The sequence below is a fragment of the Perca flavescens genome, chromosome 4 (genome assembly GCF_004354835.1).
Source record: "Perca flavescens isolate YP-PL-M2 chromosome 4, PFLA_1.0, whole genome shotgun sequence".
NCBI lineage: Eukaryota > Metazoa > Chordata > Actinopteri > Perciformes > Percidae > Perca > Perca flavescens.
In genome coordinates this window covers 22048860-22061521 of record NC_041334.1, presented here as the reverse complement: position 1 = coordinate 22061521, position 12662 = coordinate 22048860, and the positions used below count along the sequence as shown (strand labels likewise).

Below are 12662 nucleotides of genomic sequence, written 5' to 3'. Positions count from 1 at the left end.
TGCAGACTGATATCAATGATCCAGGCAGCAACAAGTCGACCATGGAGCCTTAACACAACTGACCTGCATCAGGTGAGATCACATAAAGCAAACCCAGCAACATTTAACGGCACTTTGTACAATGTTGTATGATGACTTAAGATTTATAAGGGTTGATAGCCTGGGAAAACCCTGACGAACTTCTGGCAAATTTGAGATTTGCTCTGCAAGTCAGTCTGGCTTGAGCCCATTCAATCCCAATTTCCAATTTTTCCAAATCGAGGCACCAATCACAACCGTTGAGGCAGGCTTTACACGATGATGACAGCGCAGCGACAGCAAGCAGCATTTTGTTTACATTCAACATGACGGCCATCGAAGCGCAGCAACCTGTTGATGCCGCTGTCGCTGCTACGTCACCCAGATTGTTGGTCTGATTGGTTAAAGGACCATTCAATGCGCCCAGAGGCATTTGAGCGGTGTCCATTGGTGACGCCCCTTTGGAAAATGAGCTGTGAACCTTGCCCAGACCCACTCTCAGTTACAACTGAGAGTGGGTCTGGTGTCAACCAGGCTAAAGGGTTGAAGGAACCTGAGGTACTCAAGAGGGTAGTAGATTCCTTCAACCCTTTTGAAACTAGTAGGATCCCCAAACTGAAGAGCACCAGAGGGACACTTTCTACACTACCGAGCATCACTCCATGCACGCTGTACTTTGACTGACTTTATGTTGGACTTACTGTAAATCACAAGGAGAAAAATAATTCACAGTACCAAATATGCAGAACTTTCCATTCAGAAACAACTACAGAGATTTCAGGAGATGCTTCTTTGGTAAACTACTGTATATGCACTACTGAGGCCTGATGTTTAATGAATGCTTGAAAACCTGTGTTTTGAAAGCTGTGATCTCTCTTCAAAAACAGAGAAGTTGTCAATGTGCAGTACATGAAAGCCGACTGATGCTCTCTGCCTCTTTGTAGTCTAATGTAGTATAACAACTTTGCTTGTTGGCACCTGTGTTCCTGACGTATTTCCTGTGTGGTGTTAAGATTTATGTTAGGCAAACATTATGGGAAAATGTGATGAAATGAGTTTGGATGCCAGCCAAACACCGTCACCAGGTTCGTTTTGCTGCAATGGATCTTGTCATTCCAAGTGCAACACTGAAATATCTTTGAGGGCAAAAGGTGGTCTATTTTCGCATGCGTGGAAATAACTAAATTGGGAGGAAATTGCTCTAAGTTTCATATAAACTCACTAAAGTTATGATATTTTACTTTCCTGAAGAAGATTGTACATGTAGATAGCAGTTATCGAGGTTAAACAGGTTTCCTTCACATAGTGGAATTTAGAAATGTGGAAATAATTTCCCCATGCAAACATCGTCTTCCTCCACACACACACACACACACACACACACACACACACACACACACACACACACACACACACACACACACAATACTATAAACATAATCACTGCAGTCCAATAACTACATAAAAATCTGGATTTTATTTGGTAAGGTGTAGAAAATGTACACTTTCTTGGCACTGATATTAAAATGAACCAAATACATTCTGCCCTTTCTTATGGACACAACTATTCAGCTAGACCTCCAACACACACATGCTCCAACGTGTGTGTGTGTGTGTGTGTGTGTGTGTGTGTGTGTGTGTGTCAAGCCTATAAACCCGATGAACAGCCACAGCCGCGCCCCATACACTTCAATTAGGTAACCGTCAAATTCTGGCAAATAGCACAGTGATGTGGGTGACACAAAACCCAGTTTTTAAAACCCAAGAGATGCCTGAATATAAAATAAGGTACCAGACCTAGACTATTTATTGTATCTAATGAGATTAATAATGGTCTTATAACAATGGTAACTGTATCAGTATAGTTACAACAAACCAACAAACTTCTGAAAACCATGAGGTGTATTTGAAGGAGATATTGATGCACGATTACAAACAATGCATTTTAATCATTTACTACAGGTATAGATTAAATAGATCAAATTCAATAAATATACTTTTTAAAATCCATGTGAATTTGTTCGCAAAACCAGCCAAGTGATCAAATCAATGATGCAGCTAATTATCCTTTATAGTCATTCAACAGTAGCCTAATATAAGATAAGTGGTTTTCCTTTGAAAGTCACCTTGGCAATCAGGAAGAGATCACCCAGCAGATGCATCACCATTTAGATTCTACATTTCTGTGAACCTGACTGACTAATCATCCCTACATGGTCCACACCATGTCCAGATCAGATTGTCACGTCATCACGTATAGACTTGAGTGAGGAACTGTTGCACTCTGGCTCCAACAGGTTTAATAACCTACTGGACTGCAAGATCTGAAAATGTCATTTCAAACGAAGCAGCATACGCTTTAAAAAGAAAAAAGTATTGTTTGACTAGTTCGACGACGCAAAAAAGTGGCGAACTGCTGCGTGTTCCGAGGTTATGTTTCAATCTGCCTCCTGGTGTCATTCAATGTTTAATTCTTATATTGTTCGCATTTGAGAGAAAATTACAAAACTATCTCCCAACAGGTGTATGCTGAAAAAGTCCACATATATAGTTCACAATCACACACACACACACACACACACACACACACACACGTATGCTCTGCTACTTTCTGTGTCTGCGGGTCGGCTGGATAAAGCACCACTGTGATGTGTCTACATTTCAACTATAGCCTACATATTTCTACAAGAAAAACGTCTAGTTTCTTATCACTGCAAAAATGACCAGATATCAATCTGGAAGCCATATTGCTTCATTTGTCCCCGAAAAGAGTCCAAGCAAGTAGTTTTTGCAGTTGAGCTGAGATGCGGGGACTTCACCTGAATGTTTCAAGACCTGGCGCTCCTGCTTATGCGACATTAAATCATTTGTTAAGTCTCTGAATCAAAAGTATCCTGTTAAAAACACCAGTGTATCCTGCTGTGGGATAGAGATGGTTATTTTCACGGTGCGTGTGCAGTAGCCTATCCAGTGGATGACTTTTTAGACTAGCCTCGTTGTAGCTCAGCCTATATCCACCATGCGTAAACTGGGCTATTCTACCCCCATGCAGCGACAGCAAAACACATCGACTATTAATATCATTTAATTTGTGTCCCTAAATATATATATATATATATATATATATATATATATATATATATATATATATATATATATATATATAAATATATATGGTCTATATTCTTGCTCGCCTGGCTTATTTGCCAGTAGCACCTGTGCATGCTCCCTGCCGCCTGTTTCCATGTTGACTATGACAAATTGAATAAGGCTTTGGGTAATAAATGCCACTGCCCACAACAACGAAAACAACAACATAAGCTTTACGAGAGCGTGATTCATAACGCGGCATCAGAGACGGAAACTGCGTCTTCTGTGTTTGAACATCAGGGACATCAGCTCCTCTCGCACCAAGGTAAGCGACGCTGCAAGTGCAGGCTTGGCGGGGCCACCTGTCCTGGTTCCGCGTTCTGCACCCCGGTGTGTCCCCCAAACGGTGCAGGGTACTTACGTGTAGTGCTGTGGGAAGAGGTGAGTCCCGTCTGTCGGCGTGGAGACGCATATGATAAGTACAGTTTGGATTGTGAAGAGGCAGAAAATACCGTACGACTGCGCGCAGATCGCCATTTTCCATTAAATATTCAAGAAACTGGGATAAATAAGAGAAGGACCGGAAGGGCAGTCTCTCACAGCTGAGCTAAGAATAACCAAGCTCCAGAGAAAGTGTGTGTTGGGAGGTAATGGTTGGAGGAGGCTTCTGGACACTTCAGCCGGCTGTGAAATCTCAATCAGAAACGCACAGACGATTGGCAGCTGAAGACACGGGAGATCAGGAAGATGCTCTGCCGCCGCTGCTGCTGATGTGCTTGCGCACTGGCTGTCCTCCCTGCCTATCCGCCGCCGCACATTTGCTCCTTTTCTCTCCCACTCTCTCCAATGTAACAACCATACAGAGTAAAGCTGGCCACGATCGGAATAGTGTGCCTCTATCCGGCTTTTCAAAATAAAGCCATTTATCGTTTTAGGGCAATGTAGGCTATATTAGAGTGACGGAGAATGCAGGCAGAAATTTGTAAGAAATCGTAATATAACTATTGTATTCTCAATGAAATGCCTTTATGAGATCACAGTGGTATAGGCCTACTACGTGGCAATAGCCGCAAGTGACCAGATGTACTGAACTTGTTTTACAAACATAGGGTAACTTGGAAAATGTCTGCCATTGTAAAATATCAATTTAGGGCGCATGTTTGGCATACAATCCAAGCATCGGCTCAAGGACTTTTTTTAACGTTACATTTTGTTTTGAAGGTCCAATTGCCCGACTTCCTGTATTTGTTCAGCCCAGCTGTGCATCTTGACTGTAGGCACAAGCGGTCCTTCCTCACTTCAAACAGCCTATTCCTGTGCGCCAGTCAGACGGGAGCGCGCATCAGGCCACCTCCTCTTCCTCCGTATGTCCACTCTCCGTGCACTGTGTTCTCCTCAAGGCTCAAACTCGGGATTATGAGCATTATGATCAAGGCTTTACTTTGATAATTAGAGGCATGACTGTAGAGGGGAGGATTGTATTTACTCTGAATTTAAACCTTCAGCAATCACCTTGGGGCTCCTCTTACTTATTGGTGCATCTGTTCCATTGGATGAACATTTAAATGAATGAAAGGAGAATTTTTGAAACACCTAGCTATTGTTTCACGCTGTCACCAGTATTTAGACGAGGGGGGGTTAGGTTTAAAGTGTTTCAAATGTAACTTTGCAGGAGGGTGAACATGTCTCCTTGTTTCTCGTAACTGGGAGCCTCTGAATAAGCATAACCTTGTTAATAAGCTATTATATTTTAATAAAGCAAGTTTTCCTCTGGACATAAGTCAGATATTGTTCATTTTAACGGTAAAGAAGGAGGAGAGATGAACTGAAACCTCTGGGTAAATCTAACTCAGCAGGAAGTTAACCCCCGGAGACGTGAATATCTCACTCTATCAGCTGTGTGTGTGTGTGTGTGTGTGTGTCATTGTGTGTGTGTGTGTGTGTGTGTGTGTGTGTGTGTGTGTCATTGTGTGTGTGTGCAAGTGTGTCATTGTGTGTGTGTACAAGTGTGTCATTGTGTGTGTGTACAAGTGTGTCATTGTGTGTCTACCTTGTGTGCACCTTTACCTGTCTTATTACCTTTCCCTGCACTGCCGTTTGTTCTCTGATCCTCCTTTCTCAACAGAAGGGCACAGTTGCACCTAAACAAAACGCATTTTCAGGTTCATCAATGCAATAGAGAACGTACAATAAAGACGTATAGCTTTTTACATGATGTGTTCCATGTGTGTTTCTGTCCCTACAGTCATTTGTAAAGAATAGGGGTGAAGGTGCTCAATGATTTGTTAGTTTTTTTTCCAGTTGTCTAAGCCCAGGTTCAGTACACTCCTCGGGGAGTATTATATCTCTCAGCTCGTTGCTGGACACAGTTAGAGACAGACAGTCTTGTGGCTGCATTGTCCTTGGCTCAGTCAGTCAGCAGGGGATACGCAGGTGCTCTGCTACAGAAAGCCACACAGCAGTCGGCAGGGTTGCTGCACAGCATTTCTGTCTCTTCACTGACAGGGAAGACAGGGCTGTTTTGGTAGAAAGGACACACTGCGGGGCACAGACCTCAGCAGGAGGAAAAATCCACCTGATGGCGGGGATGAAAAAGCTACAGCAGCGGTCCCCTGCTTATGTACATAGATGTCACGGATCATTCAGTCAGAACAAATATCTAGGCCTGTTCCTTAGGAAGAGGAAAAAAAAAATGCTTTTATTCCCCAGAGCTACTAATTTTTGAGACATATTGAGCTTCTTTCCTCCACCCCTCCAAACAAATCTGTGGCAGAGAAGCAGGAGACAGCCGTGTTTTGATTTATTACTATTCCCTATGCGGAGAAAAATAACCTTAATTGATGGCTACTCTTGCACATCAATTTACTGTACCATACTTCCCATCATGACATTAACGATAACAACAAACAGATACTGGTAGAGTGATGCAGCGTGGCTGACTCACACTACACATTTCTGCTGACTCACAGTGAGACACCCCTTGTTTTCTTTCTACTTCCTTCCATTCAAACATAAATTAGGCAAACCTATCTCAATTTACCTGGCTCATGGGGCCTGGAGAAAGAAAAGTGATTGCAAATTTAATTTTGAGTTAATGCACAAGTATGTAGTTTTCTCTAACGGAAAGAGCATAGAGCGGGTTTATCTGTGTAAACAAAGCATCAGGGGGTAGAGATGTTTCTCTCGATGGATGGTATGCCTCTGGGTGTTCTGCAAATGCTGGGACCAAGAGATGATCGGCAACCAATTTATGATAATAGACAAGTTTTTTTCTTTTTCAAATTACAGTACAATAACAGTACCCTTAAATGTTTTTTCAGGAAAACATTTGAAGCAAGAATTAGGCAATACAGTAACAATAATAATCTTGATTCATATTTGATCAGCACCGCCTGGTTTGACAGCTTGATCTGAGTTTCGTGACCGGGGTGCGCTGCGCTGGTCGACGCAGTATGCCAGTTACGTTCAGTAACTACATTCAATTACTATTAGCATGATGCTCCTCTGTCAGTCATCGTCTTAAACCCGCCCCATGTGAGATAAGTGGTTGTGATTGGTCCGCCCAGGCCTCGGCCAGATAGAAATCTGTCTGAAAAGGAGGGGGCCAGACATATCTGCCAGATTTAGTTTCATTCTAGATTTATCTAGATTCATCTAGTTTCCGTCTGTTGATTTTTCATTTGAAAATGTTATCACTGTCTTTGGGCAGTTTGTTTGGAAACAAATGCAGTGTGTCCTGTGTTCTTGGTAAGGTTAGCCCTGAGGAAAACGGAACGCAATTCAGTTGTCTCTGCAACAGTGACACCAACAATAATATAACTTGGGACACGTTGGGCTAAAATTTCTTGTAAGACTTAACTCCGTCACACCAATACCTAGCAAATGTGTTTGTGTGTGTGTGTGTGTCTTGGTTGTAGGCAGAAGAGTGGCAGATAAAAGAGGTGATTGCCACCCTGGGGCCTTGGATCTCATTGAACATGCTTATAGAGAATCTACTTTTTATTAGAGCTGATCAATAAGGCCAGCTAAGGGATCCGCTCAGTGAAAACACACAGATCAATGACCTCAAGCTCTGCTCATCCTCCAAACAGGGAAAGAGGCAGACAAGAGGTGGTTCTCAGCTGCTAAGGGTCTCTCTCATTGGCTGTGCAGTTTCTCCTTAAGAGAATAACTTGCCAATCTGTTATTGATCAAGGGAGTTGAAAGAAAAGAGACATCCTCGCTGTTCTGTATTGGACCTTCTGGGGACTGCTCCCCCAGACAGAGGCCAAGTAGGTTGGAGTAAAATTAATCACTCCTTGTTTCCCCTGTCTCCAGGCCTTGAGGAAGTCACTAGTAAATGCGCACCCCACACACACACACACTGGCCGCTTATCTTCCTTTTCCTCTACCTTATCCATCTTCTCTCCCTCCTTAACCTCCTCCTCTGTCTCCTTCTGTGGCCTGTATGCTGATGTTTTGCTGCGCTGGACAGAAAAGCGAGGCTTCACATTCTGTAAAACCTAGTCTAGTCAGCATGCTGAATGCTAAGATTTTATATTTCTGATTAGAGAAGGACTGCGCGTCGCATTCACCGCAGATGATAGCAGAGCCAGCTGCCCTTGAGAGAGAGTCCCGACGCTTTCAGTAAACTTCAATGATCCTCTCAAGTGCTCTCTGTAAAAACAGGAGCATGATATACTGTCACTCATTTACCACACACTTTCTTTGAGGGCATTTGTTTTTTTTTTAACCACAGCAGAGAAGAGTCGGCATGCTCTTGTCCTCTACAGGGATAGTGTATATTGAAGAGATCGGCAGAGTGATTCCAGCAATCAAGGTTATCTTCCCTTGTGTCCTTTTCAGCTTACTCCCTGCTCACCTCACAGCTTATCATCCCATTTAGTTTCATCCAGAACAGAAAGATCCAATCTAAATAACACAGACCTCCATGTTTACATAAATATTTGTATATCCCACATCCCTCATTATTTGCTTTGCTCTGTAATATTACCGGCATGACATCAATGCTTTGCTAATATCAACAACAAAAAATTATCTAATTCTGACCACAGTGCTTTGCATACCTCCGTTACTGTAAAATACAAACGTACCCAGCGATGTTGGGCTGCAAGGCACTCTGGGACTTTCATGCTCAAAATGTCAGAGCGTTTCATCCTGATTGATGATGACTCACTCCCCTCGCTCTAAGTCTGCATGAAAGAACAACAGCACCAATTAATGACCCAACCTCCTCACATGCAACCGTAAGAAAACAACCACTATATCAAATATTACAGCACGGCACACAAACAGTGCTATTCTGCTAAAAATACAGATGTTTGTGATGAAATATATACATTTAAGGCTACATTTTATCACCCCCAGAGAATACCCCTCCATCCTACCCAGATAGTAAAGTGGCTGCATGTGAAAGCAGAGCAAGACTCAGCACTCATTGACATGCTCTACTAGAGGCCTAATGGCCCCTGGGTAATGGCCTCTTTGGTCTTCAGGAAATCCTCCCTCATGCATACATCAAAGCTGGGATTGAGAAGGATAGAGAGTGGAAAATACATGGGTGGAAAGAGACATCAGTGCCACACAGGGAGAGGAGAAAAAAGGTAAAGTTAACACACTGAAGGAAGCTCATATAGGAAGTCATTTTTGTTTTTTGTTCTTTCATTTTTCATTTTTATGGCAAAGTCAATCCAACATGTTTTCGATTGGAGGTTTGCATCAACATGGTACACCAATGCTATACTTGTACTCTTCAAATGGGGCTGGGTATCAAACCTCAGTACGTTTTTGGTACTGACTGAATGTGTCCATTGCCTGGTCCAATTTCTAGACATGTTTATTTATTGTTTAGTCAGATATTTACTGAAAAAATCCTAGAAATGTAGAAAGAAATCTGTGTACATTTTTCATAGTATCCTTTTTTTGTCAGCAGGATTCATCAAGTTTAGCCTTGCAAAACATTAATGTGAAAATGTGATGACTTTGATAATCAATTTATCATTTGTCAAGCAAAATTGGCAAAATATTCTCCAGCATCTGAAATGTGAAAAGTTTCTGCTTTTCTTTGTCATATGATAGTAGACTGAATATCACTGTGTTTTGAACTGTTGGTTACACAAAAAACGTAGTATTTTAAATGTGTCATGTCCGGCTCTGAAAAACTGAAATGGGCACAAATAGATTAATTGATTCATCAAGAAAATAATCATTAGATGCAGTCTTTCCCATGATATAAAGTTAGATCTCTTCATCCTCAATCCACTCCTTTATTTCTCTGCCTGTCCCCTTTCTTTCATTCTGTGTTCATCTCTCTTCTCCTCTCTTTTTCTCTCTTCCACTGCTGACACACAGCATCCCAGAGTTTTCAGCCAGCTGCTATAACAGGAGACCTGTAGTCCCTCACCCCACAATCCCCAGCCCACCCCCCCCTCCTCCGCCTCTCTACACTGCCCATGAGCCATCTGCTTAGTCTGCATATTGCAGATCTGTCAATGCTATCTAATTATAATTCACACAAAAGTGTTCACTGTGACCCTGACTGTTTTTGCAAAAGTTTTGTCTCGCTCCAAATGTTAGTTAACACAGAAGGAACCTGTCTGTATGTATGTATGTATGTACGCATGTATGCATCTATCTATCTATATGTGGTGTCTCTCCTGCAAGTAAACACAGCAGAGCGTTGCTCAACCCTATTCAATGAAAACTGTGACCTCAACATGTCCTACACCATGCAGCGGAGCATGTGAATTCTGCCCCTCGCAATGATTTTCAACTCCTCTCCCAGTTCAAGCAAGACTCAGTAAGCCTCTTTTTGAAATGTTTTCATACTGTAGCAATCATACTGCTTCAAACATCAGTTAAGAATAACGTGATCGGAAATGAATTGAATTTAGGTTTTAAAAAAAGCAGGAGTAACTTCAAGCTGCTCCACAGTGGCATGCCGACATCAAATCATGATACGTTTGCAGTGAGTGAAGTACTAGATGTCGCTATATACAGTTGAGCATATTTAACCGTGCCAGTGTTAAAGAGGCAAAACTAACAGGCCTGTGGCGTCTTTAGTGGCTTGATAAGGCGAGTGGGTGGTCCTGTCTGAACGTGGTCTACTCCTCTTCTCTTGTCACTGTGGAGTGAGAAGTGCATAGTCGCTTGCCCGCCCTGCCGTCACATTAAAGCGCATCTTAATTGGCATTAAAACTGGTGATAAGGGCTTAATGAAGGAATTAATAGATAACACACATTCTGGAGCATATTCTCCACAGTCACACTCTGACAGACACATAAACACACACACAGCTGTACTCAAACTTGCAGACTTTACAACCAGAGACCGAGTGAGTGAGAATTCATGAGGAAAATAGGTGGCCTGCAGCGAGAGACAGGACCAAGAGTGAAAGCCTCTAATACATCACATCCCCTTGCATGACAACAGCTAACCTTCTCAGGCTGTTCAGATGGAGCATTTAGCTTGTATGGGATGGTATACAGTGCCATCACTCTGAGCTGTTAAATGGGGTTTTAATCTGATAGGGATTGCATTTTAAGGTAAACAATGCATGAAAAAGGAGATTAACTTTTATGTAAAAGTACTTTATATCCCTCATATCCCTATTGGCTTATTTATTTATTAATAGTTTATCTTGATAAGGCCAAGTATATAATGGATCAATGTCACATAGCTCACTTTTAGCCTAAGTCAGTCTGCAACACTTGTCCCTACAGCAGGGCTTTATACAAATACACACAACTCAACAGGATACTAACAATGACACAAGAGGTAAAATAATGAGTCAATTATCGATTATTTGACCATTAATGAATCAATTAAGTATTGTTTTAAATAATTACCTATAGTTTCAGCTTCTCAATGGTAAGGCTGCTTCTCTTTGTCTTATGCCATAGTAAACTGAATATCTTTGGGATTCAAAGCTTGAGCTTTAGGGAAATAGTGATGGCCCTTTTCCACTATTTACTGACATTTAGTAGTCAATGTTCAAATCAAATATTCAGTATTTTACAGTAAATCGACATTGACAACAATCATTCGTTGTAGTCTTAAAATTAAATAAATAAAAAAAACAGTGGCATATTAACGTTCTTGTCTTACAAAATTGTGTTTGCAAACAATTAACTAGCTAACGTTAATGTAACTTACACATTCAGCAGACACCTACGACTCGTTTTTCTGGCCACCTGAGGAATGTAACTTAGGTCTCAATCAGATCTGCTGAGCTGAGTATTAATTCTCAGTCATTTGATCAGTACGCAGATTCGGTCTTTATATAAAAAATACTGATTAACGCAGGTTTATTGTTGAGCTGTGTTAGCGTTGCAAACGTAAAATTGACGTTACATGAAGCTTGGAATGAATTGGTTACCGGCTAGTTCAGGGCTTGTCCAATCAGGATCCTCGTAGGCGGGACGTTGTGCACGTTGCAAATATTCTCCCCGAGAGACGGTTTAACCTTTCTTTGACTGTCTATGTTTACAACCAGTCACTGTTTAGAACAGAGGATTTTTGCAATTACTACTAATATTCTCCCCGAGAGACGGTTTAACCTTTCTTTGACTGTCTATGTTTACAACCAGTCACTGTTTAGAACAGAGGATTTTTGCAATTACTACTAAACTATCTCTGGCTTTCTGTTCACGCCGGTGTTACACCAGAGACGTGTGCTCTACAGACAGATACACTGTTACCAAAGTGTGACTGTTTCTAAATCTAATATCTGAATATTACAGGGTCACTAACGTTAGGTCGACACTGATCAAACAAATACTACGGGAACACTATTTTTGGTAACACACTATTATAATAAAGTATGATAAAAGGCAAGGCAAGGCAGCTTTATTTGTATAGCACATTTCAGCAACAAGGCAATTCAAAGTGCTTTACATGAAACATGAAACATTAAAAACAGTTAGAAAACAATTAAAAACAATTTCAAAGCATTAAAACAATTAACAACAATTTAAGATCATTAAAAGACAAGAATAAAATGTACAGTGCAGTATAAGAATTTTAAAGAAAGAGCAGTTAAAAATAGGTTATTTAAAGAAAGGCAACATTAAAAAGATATGTCTTCAGCCTGGATTTAAAAGAACTGAGAGTGGCAGCAGACCTGCAGTTTTCTGGGAGTTTGTTCCAGATATGTGGAGCATAAAAACTGAACGCTGCTTCCCCCTGTTTAGTTCTGACTCTGGGAACAACAAGTAGACCTGTCCCAGACCACCTGAGAGGTCTGGGTGGGTCATAGTGTAGTAGCAGATCAGAAATGTATTTTGGCCCTAAACCATTTAGTGATTTGTAAACCAGCAAAAGTATTTTAAAATCAATTCTTTGAGGCACTGGAAGCCAGTGTAAAGACTTCAGTACTGGAGTGATGTGATTTCTTGGTTTTAGTGAGGACTCGAGCAGCAGCGTTCTGAATCAGCTGCAGTTGTCTGATTGATTTTTTAGGGAGATTTGTAAAGACACCGTTACAGTAGTCAAGTCTACTGAAGATAAAAGCATGGACAAGTTTTTCCAAATCCTGCTGAGACATGAGTCCTTT

The 12662-nt window shown here is 41.4% G+C and overlaps 1 protein-coding gene across 4 annotated transcripts in view; it reads right to left on the bottom strand.

Annotated features, from left to right (window-relative positions):
* The window catches only part of cacna2d2a (calcium channel, voltage-dependent, alpha 2/delta subunit 2a), a 155221-nt gene extending 147002 nt beyond the window's left edge, over positions 1-8219 (bottom strand). For 3 of the 4 annotated variants that reach the window (XM_028574755.1, XM_028574756.1, XM_028574759.1), the window contains exon 1: positions 3530-3935. In XM_028574755.1, the coding sequence (XP_028430556.1) occupies positions 3530-3645 (116 nt within the window). In that variant the 5' untranslated portion in view covers positions 3646-3935. Of the gene's footprint in view, positions 1-3529; positions 3936-5187; positions 5250-8201 lie in introns of those variants that run through there. The other variant, XM_028574757.1, reaches the window with a different exon arrangement.
* Positions 8220-12662: the final 4443 nt, after the last annotated feature.